Below are 14,662 nucleotides of genomic sequence, written 5' to 3'. Positions count from 1 at the left end.
GCTTCTTTTTGCTGTCTGTGTTAAGATCTTTTCAGTCCCCTCATACATGGCTTTGTTTTGTTTTAATACTTTTGTAGAATAAACTCATAGTCTTTTGTTAAAAGTAAATTGGCAACCTTGTTCAGTGACAGATCACCAGAGTAACCAAGTTACAACAATAATGTGATGGTGTATCAAGGCAGGTTTCACTCATGGATCTAAGATTTTCCAGGCAAATGTGGTCTACAGTCCTGGAATATTTAAGGACCTCACTGATGTTGCCCAACTTTGTCTTGAAGGCCGATGGGTAGAATATTGTGAAGGCAAAAAGGGTTTTGGCTGTTTGATGAAGAGACAGACTAGGCTCCCTGCATTGCATCTTTTTGAGAAGACCCAACACATCTTTGGCCAATCAGGTACTTGCCACCCTGATTGAGAAGGGACCAAAGCACAGCCGGGTGATGGCAGAAAGTTTGAGTGTGGAAAATGGGGCTCAGTTGCAAGGCAGTGGGTTGGGTCTTAATGGCCAATCCCCTTGTGTTTTGCTGCATCCTTCAACTGTGAAAATGGTACTCTCTGTAGTCCTTAAGTTACCAAACATTTACTTGCTGTGTAACTGCTGGTGAGTTCCAAACCCAATGCTGAATGAATGACAGCAACAGTGGAATGAACGTATCAGGTGCCCATTAGTTGCCCACATTAAAGTTTCAATTAGCAATGGGTCCACAATGAAATCTGTCACAAGGGACGGCACAGAATTCTGCACTACATTTTTGAACAAAGAATCCCTGCTTAAATTTTGAAGGCTAATTTAAAAACAAATCGTGGAAACAAGACCATATTTCTCATTCTGGAGATGAAAGAATGATGAAGATTGTTTAAAATTGGCAGACACAATATTTTAAATTTATGCTATTATTGTTCAGTTGCTCAACTGTGAGGTTTTGCTCCACTCAGCTGCGAAAGAGTTCGAACTGATAAGAAATGGATCATTAACTTTTGAGAAAGGACTCCACAAGATAAATAGATGACTGTCATCTATCGATGAGTTCCTTCAATAGAATACAGAGCTAAGACTCTTGTGATGCAACGATAATGTCCCTGCCTCAAAGCCAGAAGGCCTGGGTTCAAAATAACAAAGTGTGGGGCTGGATGAACACAGCAGGCCATGCAGCATCTTAGGAGCATAAAAGCTGACGTTTCGGGCCTAGACCCTTCTTCAGAAAAGCTTGAAACATCGGCTTTTATGCTCCTAAGATGCTGCATGGCCTGCTGTGTTCATCCAGCCCCACACTTTGTTGTCTTGGATTCTCCAGCATCTGCAGTTCCCATTATCTCAGGCCTGGGTTCAAATTCCAGTCACCCCAGACATGTGTTATAGCATATCTGAACATGTTGACTAAAAGCCTAGAATGCATAGCTCGTTACCGGATCGTGAAATAGGAGGATGGGTTATTGGCAGTAACTGTCATTCACCGGGAGTTTGTACAAGACCATGGTGAACATCATTAAAATGGCATTTGAGGCTTGAGAGGACAGTTGGAGGCAAAGTTCAATGTGATAGGTCTCCATATAGATAGATAGGTGGTTGGAAGTGAGCTTTCAGTGTCGTGTGTGGTGGAAGGGTACAGGCATGTTTTGGGGGAAATACCTGGCAAGCTGATGGAGCCTAGCGTGTGGAAATACTTGCCGTTCTCTAGTTGCGGACTGTAATTAGAAAATGGCTGGAGAGTGCCGGGATGGACAGAGTCTGCTAGTTTGATGGGTGAAAGTACAGTACTCTTGTCTGCTGGATGCAAGGATATTGAAGGGTGCAAATGCATGAAACAGGCATTTCCTGCTCCTCTGCTGCTTGGCCTACTGTGTTCACCTAGCTCTACACCTTGTCATATCAGATTCTCCAGCACCAGCAGCTCCCACTTTCTCTTTACAAACACCAGCTGCATTTCATTTGCAATCATTTCATTGTCATCTTTGTCACTTGCAAATTGAACATTGGTGTCTCAGTAATGCAGAAGTTAGTGGCAGTGACTTGAAAAGAGAGGCTAAAAGCGACCCATCACTTGTGCAACTTCCAACAGTGCGTTGGGAGGTTGACGCCATTACATTATTGTCTGCCATGCAGATTTAATGTCAGATTCAACTGAATGCAGCGAGAAATTGAATATTGATGTGGGTTTGGGATGTGACGGGGTCACAGTTAAAATCTCGTTAAACACATGCTGAGGCTGAAGCTGAGCTCTTAATGAAACCTTGACTTTGTTATTGGGGTGAAACAGGTCTTGCTGTATGGAGACGTTTGTCCAGCCCTCATTTATAAGGTGCGTCACCACTGACTCTTCTGAGACCTGAGAATTACTTTTGCTCCTTCTGTTCCCAAAACGGGCCTTTTCTGCTGAGAGTGCAGCACCGTGTTGGTCATTGTAGCTGCCTTCCTAAGAAGCTGAAGGCAGATGCAGGAAGACCAGGCCTGATGCCGAGCCCAGGAGCAGCAGTTGCTGCTACATTCGACGAGGAGCACCCAGCTCAGGCAGAGGTTGCAAGTGCAGTGTCCCTTCAGTTTCCTGGGTCCAGGAGGAGGACCAGAGTTTTTCACTCCCGAGCGCACTTCCTGGGCATGATCAAGGCACCAAGTCAACACTCGGTCTTTTTGCCTGTTAGGATTTGGTGGCGGATCTGTGCCAGGTGCTGGAGTGGAATGTGAGAACGACAGGAGTAATAGGCCATCCTGTCCCACTGGCTGTGAAGATGACAGCCACTTTCTCTCTCTCTCTCTCTCTCTCTCTCTCTGCTGCTGGCTTCTTCCTGAGAGTGATTGGTGATGTTTTTGGGGTCTTCCAGTTATGCACCTATAAATATATCAGAAGAGTGATGATGCCTTTGAACTGGTCACACCAGTTCATTTCATTTCATTTCCCCAAGCATGAGGTCAGAGCTGCAGCCCGGGCAGTAGGATTTAGAAATATAGCTGGCTTCTCCCAGGTGCAGGGTGCTATCCACTGCACACACGTGGCACTGAGTGGGCAGTATCACAACACTGGAAATCATCAACAGGAAGGGCTTCCATTCCATTAATGTGCAGCTGATCAGTTACCACTTTCTGAGAGATGTGTGTGCCCATTACCCTGGCAGCTGCCACTCTCATGTATCTGGTGTGTTTGAGGTGCCAGAAGCCAGTAAGACTGGTTAGTGGGGAGAAGGGCTACGCACTGCGACCATGGCTCATGACAGCATTGTGCAACCTCCTAGCTGATACATAGTGTAGATACAATGCCATCCATTCTTCACCCAGGGCTATGATGGAGCAGATGGTAGGGCTGCTGAATGGTGCCATTCTACTGCTTGCTCTGGTTTGGGAGCAGCAAGCACCTTGATATTCTGTGGGCACAGTGTGCAGCATCATTCTGGCCTGTTGTGCTCTGCACAATTACAGCCAGGAACAAAGCAATGTGATAGATACTGAGGAGCTAAGAGACCATGATAATTCTTTCGAGGATGAGGACTCTGGGGAGTGAGAAGCTCCCCTTGTGTGTGGTAGAGCTCCACTGCACTGGACGTTACATTGTTAGGCAGGACATCATTGATACCGAGTTTCAATACATGAGAGTTCAGGTGGCTGACCGTCATGGAAAGTAAAATAATTGTTGCTTATGATGCCAGTTGCATTTTGGGAGTCAGCAACAGCGTTATTTGGTTCATAGAATTATAAAATCCCTTCAGTGTTGAGCAGGCCCTTCGGCCCAACAAGTCCACACTGACCCTCAGAACATCCCACCCAGACCCATCCCCCTAACCTAAACATCCCCGACCACTATGGGCAATTTAGCATGGCCAATCCACCTCGCCTGCACACCTTTGGACTGTGGGAGGAAACCGGAGCGCCTGGAGGAAACCCATGCAGACATGGAGAGAGTGTGCAAACTCCACACACACAGTCGCCCAAGGATTGAATCGAAGCCAGGTCTCTGGTGCTGTGAGGCTGCAGTGCTAACCACTGAGCCAGTGCCGTGTTCAGTTTCACTGACTGTAAATAAAAGCTCATCTTTGGAATAGTCCAAATGTTTGCCTACATGTGATGGTCCAGAGCTGGGCACTGGCTGGGAAATGGTGTTTACAGAGTCACAACATTAACAGAACATGGGTGTCAGTCTTTTGACGGATATCCACTGAGTCGGGAATTCTTCCGAGAACAGTACATTCTGAAATGGGAGTAAAATGGAAAGAATGGTGTCCCAAGGGGCATAGGTAGTTGATGGGGTGAGTTCGGTAAGATGTGGTGAGAAATCTCTTTGGGTCTTGTGGCAAAAAGCCTTCAAAAAAAATCTATGCCACTGGCACCTAGCCAATAAAATATAAGGTTCAGCCCAAGAGTATTGATTTGCAAAATGATAATAGAGAAATTAATGGCAGAAATTTCCATGACATTAATACTATTCATTAAATTAGCATTCTTAATTAATTCCTGTGAAATCAGGACTTTTCTGATCAAGGTTACTTGTATTAATATTTAAGTCCTTTTTAAAATGTGTTACATGTATCGTATTTAGTTTTGCAACAAACATTTCTGACTCTCGCAACATTGAGATCTGTGAATCAACAAATGTCGATTAGGAGTATATCTCATTACCTATAAAGGGGGGAAAAAGAAACTTTCCTTGTAAAGCTGCAAGCACTTTTGATGGTTCAAAATTTCATTTACTGAGGGCAGGCACACACATACGCAAGCACTTAGCTGTTTATTAACTGTGGTGATTAACAGCAGGTAGAACATTAAAAAATACAATACAATGAAATTACTTGGATTAAATATTTTGTGTAACATCTGAAAACATTGAGAAGTGAACAATTTTGGTTAAGCTTGGTTCAAACATTAGGAGAGGGGAAAGAGGGGATTGAGAGAGGAGGGAAGTGTAGAAGTCATGTATAAATGTAAAATGAATAGCATTCGCTATTCTTTGCTCTAGTCGTGTTTCTTGGTATTAATTTCAGAAAATTTATTTCTGTTTGTAGCGGTGGCCACTGGAGGCAGACTCTGTGTCCCTTTTATGTCTGTTTGTGGCATTTGTCGATACAATATTAAAGGAAATGCAGTGAAATAAACACTGAAAATATTGGAGAAACAGAACACGCGTTGCAGCTTCTCTGGAGAGAGAAACAGTTGTTTTGTGCCAATGTGACTCCTCTTCAGAAACAAAATGTGGCGAGTTGGTCGAGTTGATTAAAGCATCCTTGTCACTTGCAACAAGTGATGAGAATATGTCCTTGTGAAATCCTCTGGATCCTATGCCCCTACCTCTGCACCAGGAGGCCTGGGTTCAAATCCCACCTGCTCCAGAGGTGCATAATAATATCCTAGAACAAGTTGATTATCGTCTGGAATCTGTATCTACTGTCACTGCTAGAAATAATCTTCAGTAACTCAGTGGCTATACTTCAGTGAGAGAGAATTAAACAAAAATTAATTTTGTTTCTCCAAGTTGCCCTGACAGCACAGGAGCAGTTTTACAGATTCACCTATTTCATCTGAAGTTAGTCTTTTAAATTTGTTATTTTAGTGAATTTTAAGTTTCGATGAATACAAGCTGCTGGGTAATGCAGAGCATGATTCTTTATCAATAACGTTGCACTAAAATCACTTGAATTGCAATTACGAGCTTGCATTTTAATCTATTATTTCTGTTCTCTTGGCAGTTACTGACTTCAGTGTCAGCGCACTAACAACAAATGACAACCGAGAAGCAAGAGGACCAAATGTCCGCAAAATATCAGGGCTAGAACGAAGTCAAGAGAAAAGTCAAGAGGGCTCTAAAGACCAGCTGCTTCTGCTTGCTGTGACTAAAGAGTCTGGTGCCAAGGCTCAGACCCCACTCCAGACCCAGACCCAGACCCAGCCCCTGCCCCTTCCCCTACCCCTACCCCAGTCCCAACCACAAACCCAGTCCCCACCCCAGCCCCAGCCCCAACCCCAACTCCATTCACAATCCCAGTCAAAACTTTCCTCTCCAGTTCCTGTGCAGCCTCAGCTGCCACAGTTTCTGCCCCAGCAACAGTCAAAAGCTCTGTCACAATCCCAGGGGCAAGGTCAACCACAATCCCAGCCCTTAGTTCCATCTCAGCCCCAACCTGTGCCTCTACCCCAATCTGTACCTCTACCCCAGCCTCAAGCTCAGCCCATACCTCAGGCTCAGGCTCAGGCTCAAGCTCAAGCTCAAGCCCAGGCCCAGACTCCTCTGCACCAGCCCCAGCCCCAGCCCCAGCCCCAGCCCCCTTCTCCTGCTCAGCCAGTTGTTCAAAGCCAGCTTCCATCTCGGCCTACGTCTCGGAGCCTCCCACAATCCCTCTCCGTATACAGCAGCAGCCTCAGCCTAAACAGTGTAAGGTGAGGATTTGGGATTATTTATGATCTCCCTGATACATGGGTCAATTGGAATTTAATGCATGAACTTCAGTTGTAGGTGTGGTTTGAATATACAGGAGGAAGTTTCTAACAGCCACTGTCAGTCTCACATTGTGGTGATGAAATGGAACTTGAGCGTGAGAAAAAGTGAATATGAATTCAAACTTTGTGTGATAGTTTGATGAATACCGATTTGTGTATTACATTGTAGCAAAAGTGCTAGTTTGTTAGGTGGCGCGTCAAGCTCGATGTTACTTCCCTTAGTTTTGCCTGCTCTTCTCCTGACTCATGGGCCATAGTTTCAAGAGATCAGTGTGCATTTGTTGCTTATCAGCTGACTGATGGAAGCATCAGTGTAAGACATTATAATCAAACTTGACTGGACATTCGCATGTCTTCCAACAGGTATGAATGGTGAGAAATCGGGAGGAGGAGATGTGGCTGAGATGACTAAATTGGCAGGGCCTGTTGATTTGAACTTGGCTCCCCCTAAATCTCCAATTGGCTGTAGTGTTTTTCAATCTACAAGAACATGGACACCTGCTTCATAAGTCATTTCAATTGTGGCAACTGCTCTCTTTGAAAAGTAACTTGTGATTTCACTCCCAATTCAAGAATTTTACTCAATTATTTTAATGTAATTGATTCACAGGAGATAGGAATGAGAGAGAATTAACCTTCCTCTGTATGTCTAAAAGCCATGGATGTTCATAAAAGTACAGTACCGATAAAGTGTGAATGAGTTTACGCGATTGTTCATGTTCAGTATAAATAGTTTATGAAGCCACGTCATGAATCTCATTGTGTGTTTGTTTTGTTTCTCCCTCTCTCTCTGTCTCTCTCTCTCTCTCTCTCTCTCTCTCTCTCTCAGCAGCAGCAGAAGCAGCACTCCAGTCAAACCTCAACCTCCTGCAGTGCACATTTCTCATCATCCTTCCACTCCAAGTTTTTCTTTGGCACTAGCAGCCCACAACACTTCACATACTTTTACACCTAGTTTGCAGCCTGCAAATCATTCACATCATCCCACTATGTTCGCCCCCCATTCAGCTCTACCACCACCTCCCCCACTGACGTCAAGTGCACTTCAGGTTCCAGGGCACCCTGCTGGGGCTGGATATTCAGGTGAGTGTCGCACTTTCCAATAAATCCATTTCCAGTCGGCTGATATACTAGTAACGGGAATGCTAGTCCATCCAGGAACTTCAAAACAAAGGAACAGAGAAGCAGAAATCATTTGATCATGAGTGCTTTACGCGCTGGACTTAACATGAGATTTACATACTGTGCAGCAATATCTTTACTGTACAAATTTACCATAACTATGAAAGTGTAACAGTCTCTCCCCAATTCATTGATTATATGAAGCTCATTGTTTTTCCATGTCTACTTGAACTAGTTTCTTCTGCATTAACTCCAGGTAAGTTAGATGTTAGGCTGCATTGATCAGTTAGAAAGTGTGAGCTTGAAAAGTTTCAGTAATAGGATGTTTGTGACAGAATTGGCAGATACCAGTGCCCATAACCCTTTTGAATGATCTTAAATAGTTATCTAGAGGAAATCTTCGACTCATTTGGTACATAATCCTACATTTTAAAAACCAAAGGAACTACGGATGCTTTGTTTTATGAAAGCTGATGATATCTGTACATCAACGTTGCTTACAGTTGTGCCAGTTACTATGACACATGTCTGAACAAAAAGTGGTAGAAAAGGCAGCAGGCATTCTGTTACTGCCAAGCTTAAACAGCCTGGAGTCGCTTCATCAATGCTTCCTTGAGTCTTTGTTCCATTTGGCAGAAGGACATTGTAGTGAATTCAACACAACAAAATCTAGGGTGTTCTGTAAACTGCTTTGAATTTCAGTTCTGAAAGGGAGTTGTCAAAAGTAAGTGGCCTCGCTTTTAAGATGGAATTCGGCAGAAATATTTTCTTTGAGAGTATGGTTGAGATGGGGAATTCTCAGCAGTAAAGGAGTGGAGGTTGGATTATTGAATTTATTTGAGGCTAAGTTAGCCAGATTTTTTGATAGATCAAGGACTGAAGGGTCATGAGGGGCAGACAGGGATGTAGAGTTGAAGTATCTGTCAGATTAACCATGATTTCATTGTCTGACAGAGCAGGTTCGAAGGCTGAATCTTCTTCACAGGTCCTCTGCAGACAGGGTGATTAAGAAGGTGTTTGGCAAATTTGTCTTCATTGAGCATAGGAGTTGGGACATCATGTTAGGTTGCACAGAACATTGGTGAGGCCACGTTTGGAGTACTGTGTTCAATTCTGATTGCCTGGCTATAGGAAGGATATTATTAAATTGGAGAGGGTGCAGAAAACATTAATGAGAATGTTATGGGGACTGTAGGGTTTGAGTTATAAGGAGAGGCTGGACACACCGGGTATGTTTTTTCATTGGAGCATTGAGGGGTAACTTCTAGATGTTTGTAAAATTATGAGGGATGTAGATAAGGTGAATCGCAAAGATCGTTTCCCTAGGGTGAGGGGGTTCAAAACTAGGGGGCATATAACTCTCTATATATTCCCAATGCCAAGGAGACAGGCCGACAGCAAATCAGCTGCCCACAAAAGGTGGCTGACTTGCAGCCTGCATATCTAAGACTCACTTGGAGTGCTGGATGGTGTTTTGCCATTAGCAGAGCAGCCTCCCTCTCCTTGTGGCAATCCAGTGACCATTGGAGCTAGTGGCTTCAACACTGTCAGGTGGCCGTCAGTGACAAAGGCTGTAACTGTCGCTCAGACGATTGGATTGGAGAGATCCTTCTCTGTTTCAAGTGTTTAACCTGCTTGGTCCATCAAAAGTATGCAATTGTTATTGTGTCTCCAAGAATGCTTCCATTTTGATGCCTGGATCTTGTTACTTATATATCAGAGGAATAACATCCACAACACCTGTGGTTTATATATTATCTTCAATGTAGAAAAATGTCTTGAGACTCTTCGCAGAGGTGTAATCCGAATTAATGGATGCTGAGCAAACAGATCAGATAATAAGGAAAGTGTTCAAACACTCGGTCAAAGAGGTAATTATTGAAGAGGACTGTAAATGCCAGTGGAGTTTCTGAAAGGGAACCCTTGATCTTTCAGTCTGACACTGAGAAGAATTGTGTTCAATTCAAGACAGGTCATTGGACAAGCAGACTAACAACGCAGACATTGGAAAGGTCAACAAATTCAGTGGGGAGTTTGAGCTCAATGTCCACAGGTTTACAAGTGGAAGCTGACTTCATACCTATGATTGAAAATGCCAAGAACTAGCATATATATACTGAAGAGATGGGGCCTTGGGTAAATCCCTAGGGGACTGGACAGTTACAGATGCAGGAGCAGAAGATCTGGAAATGAATTGGGTAAGTCAGAGTGAAATTGAGTTGAGTCAGTCCTGCTGAATTGAACGATGGCAGAGTAGCATTGGAGGATGATTGTGTGTTGAAGTTTGAAGAAAGTATGAGCTTTGGCTGCATTCACAGAGGATGTCTTCTGCAACTTTCATAGGGCTCCTTCAGTGCTGCGATGGTGTAGGAGAGATTCAGACTCGGAGTTGCATGAATTGTGGACAATAATTTGGGGGATAGTAAGTGATTCAAGAATGGTGGAGAAGAAAGAGAATATGCGATGGAGCAGTGAGACAGAGGTCAAGGTATTTTTTAAAGCTTTGAAAGGGAACAGGTGGTAATTGTAGGGAGACTAGAATATGAAGCATTTGGATGCTGGATGATTGTGTTAAAGGAAAGGAAGGAGAGGTGTTATAAACAAGATGAGTTCAGACGTGGCAGAAAAGACAATGGGTGATCAAGTAAACAAAGATGTGAAATCAGAGCTAATGAATGGGCAACCTAGATGAGAGATTAGGGTTCGTGGTTAAGAGGAAGAGGGTTGCCAATTATGAAGATGGCACTAAAGTTGCTGGTGTGCAAGGGAGTGTGAGTGCTGCACATATGCATGTTCCTGGGGGTGAAGGTGAAAGTCACAGAGGCTAGTGTTTCAGGGAGACAGCGGTGAGAAGAGAAACCCTGAAGCATTTTTCCTTCGCGCATTGATCCTGGAGTGGTAAATGGTGTTGGTAAAGGACAATGTATATTAATACTTGATCTGATCCAGCCAAACCTGGTGATGGTAGAACCTACAAAAGTCGTAAATACCTCTGCTCAACTCTGCATCCAAGTTAATAATTATCAGTCATAGAATGTTTCAGCTGAAACCAGAAAAAGGTTTAGGTTGTGTCTTGGAAAGGTCGGGAGACAAAAGCTGCAGATCTTTTGATGCCTTGAATTGTTAAACTGCAATTGTATAAGTGGATTCTGTCAATATCTCGTCAAGGAATCAGTCACGATATCATGCCTGCTGAAGCTGGGGTGTAAGTTGACCTTGTCTATTACGTCATAGCGTTGCATGTGTAAAATGATTCCTTTTTGTCAAGCAATAGTTCGTGATATCCAGGACTAGCTTTGAAGAAACATATGATCTGCTTACTTCACAATTACATCCACAATATCATTGGTGTTGAATAGCATTTAATAGCACTTTGTATTTTTCGATCAATGTTACATTTTGGGATATTTTACTTTGATAATTACCATAAATATAATCTGAGGTGCAGTATGCACATCTGCATTTTCAATTATTTCATCATCCTACAATCTGTTTAGCTTTATTTTCTTTCATGGATGAAATAGTATCTTGTGCTGACACCAAGCAGTTTGAACTGCATGTCTTTCAACGCATCTAAGCTGACAGACACCAGAGAGAATTCACTGTAAGTGGCAGGCTATGTTGTTCAGACATTGCTGTTGCATACTTTTAAAGATGGACAGATAAAGTTGTATTACACTAATGAAGATAGCTAGACTGTTATTTCTTAGCTCTTTTATTTTTCATTCATAGGATGTAGGATAGGCCAGCATTTTTGCCCAATCTTTATTGCTCATGAACTAAGTGGATTGGCAAGTCATTTCAGAGGGCACTTCACCATCAGTAATATTGCTACCATTGTAGCATTGTAGGCAAGACCATGCATGGTTGGTAGATTTCCTTTCCAAAATAGCATTAGTGAACCAGGTTGATATTTTATGACAATTGAAAATGTCGCCATTAGATTAGCTTCTAATACAAAACAAAGTACAAACCCATGTCCCCAGAACATTATTCTGGGCATCTGGATTACAAACCCACTGTACCACCACCTCCGCAAATACAATATGTCATGAGCTGAGACTGTTTACTTGCTGGATTCATTTGAGTGAGAAACTTGCCAAACTGTAGAAAATGTGTCTTTCTACAAAGTAGAAATAACTGGATTTTATTTTACTCATTTGTAATATGAGTGTGGTGCTGGCAAGGCCAGTATTTATTGCACATCCATGATTTCACTAAGGAAGGTAACTGGTGTCGATGCTGTTGGGGACAGAATTCAAAGTTTTGACTCCGTGATGGTGATGGAGCAGCAAATCAGTTCCAAGTCAAGATGCAGAGTGAGGAGAATTTGCAGGTTATTTTGTTCTTCTGTGCCTGTTTCAGTTGTTTCTCTTGGTAGTAGACACCACAGGTTTAAAAGGTGCAGTTGAAAGAGCCATGAAGTTGCTATGGTACGCCTGGTGGATGGTACATACTGATGTCACTATTTGCTGGTGTTGGAGAGAGTAATTGTTTAAGGCAGTAGATGACAGATTAATTTGACCTGGATGATGTTGAGCTTCTTGACCTATTGCTGATAAAGAAGCATTTTCATGGAAGCTTTTTGTCTTGCATGGAAAGGGACAATTCATAAGAAGGTCAAAGTGCAAGAAAGCTGCATTCCTACTCAGTGAAAGCAGAATACTGATTGGTTAGCCAGCACACCCTGATTGGTCGAATGTTTGCCGCAGAGAATGCACTAGTTAATGGTGAATGACAGTTAATCACCAAGCTTTGTTTAAATTTTAGATCAGGCAGGTTGACTCTGAATGATCAATGAACCAGAGAATGGCAGTTGTCTATATTGTGGAGTTGAAATTGGCACAGGGCATGTACATGTAAATAAGCAAGTTTTTGACCATGCCCAACAAGCCCATACTTGGAAAAACTCAACAGTGTTTCCAGCTTATTTGTGATTCTGCAATTGGACGACATTTGCTAAATTCTTTGCGTGTGTGTGTGTGTGTGTGTGTGTGTGAACAATTACACTGACAAACAATTTAGATTTGTCACTTGGGTTTGAAGTTTAATGCATGGGAAGCCATGTATATTAAGACACAAGTCCCTGATCTTTGCAGACAAATGGAATGTAATGTAGGAAAATATGACATTTCCTATTTTGACAGGCAGAGCAAAAAAGAAACATCTAAATGGTGAGAGAATGCAGGGTTCTGAATTGTAGAGGGATCACAAGGCTATACCAGTGTAACAATTAATAAGCAGTGCAAATAGAGTATTATCATTTATTGTGAGGGAAAGTGAATTCAAAAGTGAGAAGGTTATGCTTCAGTTGAAGAAGGTATTGGTGAAACTATATCTCTGCCTGTTGTGTATAGTTTTGGTCTCCTTATTTAAGAAAAGGTACAAATCTGTTGGATGCTTTTCAGAGAAAGATTACTGGATGAATACATGGAATGAATATGCTGACTAATAAGAATGGGTTGGAAAGATTATGATTGTATCCTGAGGGTCTTGACAGTGTGGCAAGGATGTTTATTCTTGAAAGGTCATCGAGAACTGTTTAAAAATAGGCCCAGTTAACATAGCGATAGAGAAACAACTTCTCCTTATAGAGGGCCATGAGTCTTTGGAACTCTCTGCAAAAAATAATGGAATTAGAGTTCTTGAATGATTTTGAGGCAGATTTTTTGGGAAGCAAGGATGTGAAAGTTTATCAGAAATCGACAAGAAGGTGGAGTAATTAGATCAACCGTAAATTTTTGGAATGGTGCAGCAGCTCGAGAGACTGAGTGGCGTTCTCTTGCTCCAAATTTGCAACTTTTGCTGCTCACTGACGTGTGTGAAAAAAGCATTGACGTTTAACACTCTTGCTTTTTGAATTCATTAAATGTTGCAGATTTCTCTGTAGAATAATGATAAGTAAGGTATTTTTCCGTCATATTAGAGTCTGAATCGTTTCCAGGCAGTATGTCGTAATATCATGCAAAGCTTTTTCATGTTCTATGGATAATAGAGCAGGACTCTAGTTTTGCTAAAGAGGGGAAGTCTAAAATTTGGCAGACCTGCTGGCGCAACGTAGGATTTAGTAGATTCCTGGAATCTGTCCAATGCTCCTTGAGAAGGAGGAGATGAGCCTGACAAAACTCTGGAGCACAGGTTTTGGGAATGGGGCTGTTACCCATAACCATCATCAGTCTTTAATTTTGGCTGGTATTTAAATCTTTGGCTTTTTGTGATTTGATTCTTGGAACTATATGTTTTAATCTATTCTGATTTAATTTAATATGGATAGCGGGAATGGGAGATATATACTGTACAACCAGTCACTTACAGCCCACAATGTTTTACATTTTGACTGTGATGACAAATGTTTACGTAGGATTTTTCCATTCTAAAATGTTGACGTACAACATCCTGGAGTAACTGTCTGCATTGGAGGTTTTTCTTGGATACTTTGTCACCAAAAGTGTTGCAGAAAGAAGTACATGTCGTCTGAATGATCTGTAAATGTATGCTTTAAATATGGCTGGACATTTTCATTTCCTTACATCTGAGATAACAAGGTGTGGAGCTGGATGAACACAGCAGGCCAAGCAGCATCAAAGGAGCAGGAAAGCTGATGCTCTGGGGCTAGACCCTTGTTCAGAAATGGGGGAGGTGGAGGGGATTCTGAAATAAATAGGGAGAAAGGGGGAGAGAAGATAGGTGAAGAGGAGACAGACAGGTCAAAGAGGCGGGGATGGAGCCAGTCAGGGTGAGTGTAGGTGGGGAGTTAGAGGCTAGTCAGTCTAGATAGGGTGAACAGGTCACGGGGGGTGAGACGAGGTGAGTAGGTATGAGATGGGGGTGGGGCTTGAGGTGGGAGGAAGAACAATTTAGGGAGGCAGGGACAAGCTGGGCTGGTCTTGGGATGCAGCCGGAGGAGGGGAGATTTTGAAGCTTATGAAGTCCACATTGATACCTGTCTTCTCCTCTATCCATCTTCTATCCGCCTCCCCTTTTCTATCTATTTATTTCAGAACCCCCTTCCCCTCCCCAATTTCTGAAGAACAATCTGTTCTGAAATGCCAGCTTTCCTGCTCCTCTGATGCTGCTCGGCCTGCTGCGTTCATCCAGCTCTACGCCTTGTTATCTCAGATT

At 42.7% G+C, this 14,662-nt stretch overlaps 1 protein-coding gene across 11 annotated transcripts in view; it reads left to right on the top strand.

Moving 5' to 3' along the window:
- Positions 1 to 14,662, top strand: part of auts2a (activator of transcription and developmental regulator AUTS2 a) — a 1,178,234-nt gene that overhangs the window by 1,107,873 nt on the left and 55,699 nt on the right. For 9 of the 11 annotated variants that reach the window (XM_048556878.2, XM_048556882.2, XM_048556880.2 and 6 more), the window contains 2 exons: positions 5,671 to 6,358; positions 7,248 to 7,501. In XM_048556878.2, the coding sequence (XP_048412835.2) occupies positions 5,671 to 6,358; positions 7,248 to 7,501 (942 nt within the window). The remainder of the gene's footprint in view (positions 1 to 5,670; positions 6,359 to 7,247; positions 7,502 to 14,662) is intronic. The other 2 variants (XM_059655523.1, XM_048556879.2) reach the window with 1 other exon arrangement.

This window comes from Stegostoma tigrinum, chromosome 27 (genome assembly GCF_030684315.1).
Source record: "Stegostoma tigrinum isolate sSteTig4 chromosome 27, sSteTig4.hap1, whole genome shotgun sequence".
Taxonomy (NCBI): domain Eukaryota; kingdom Metazoa; phylum Chordata; class Chondrichthyes; order Orectolobiformes; family Stegostomatidae; genus Stegostoma; species Stegostoma tigrinum.
The sequence above is the reverse complement of the archived record's forward strand: the minus strand, read 5'-3'. Positions and strand labels throughout refer to the sequence as shown.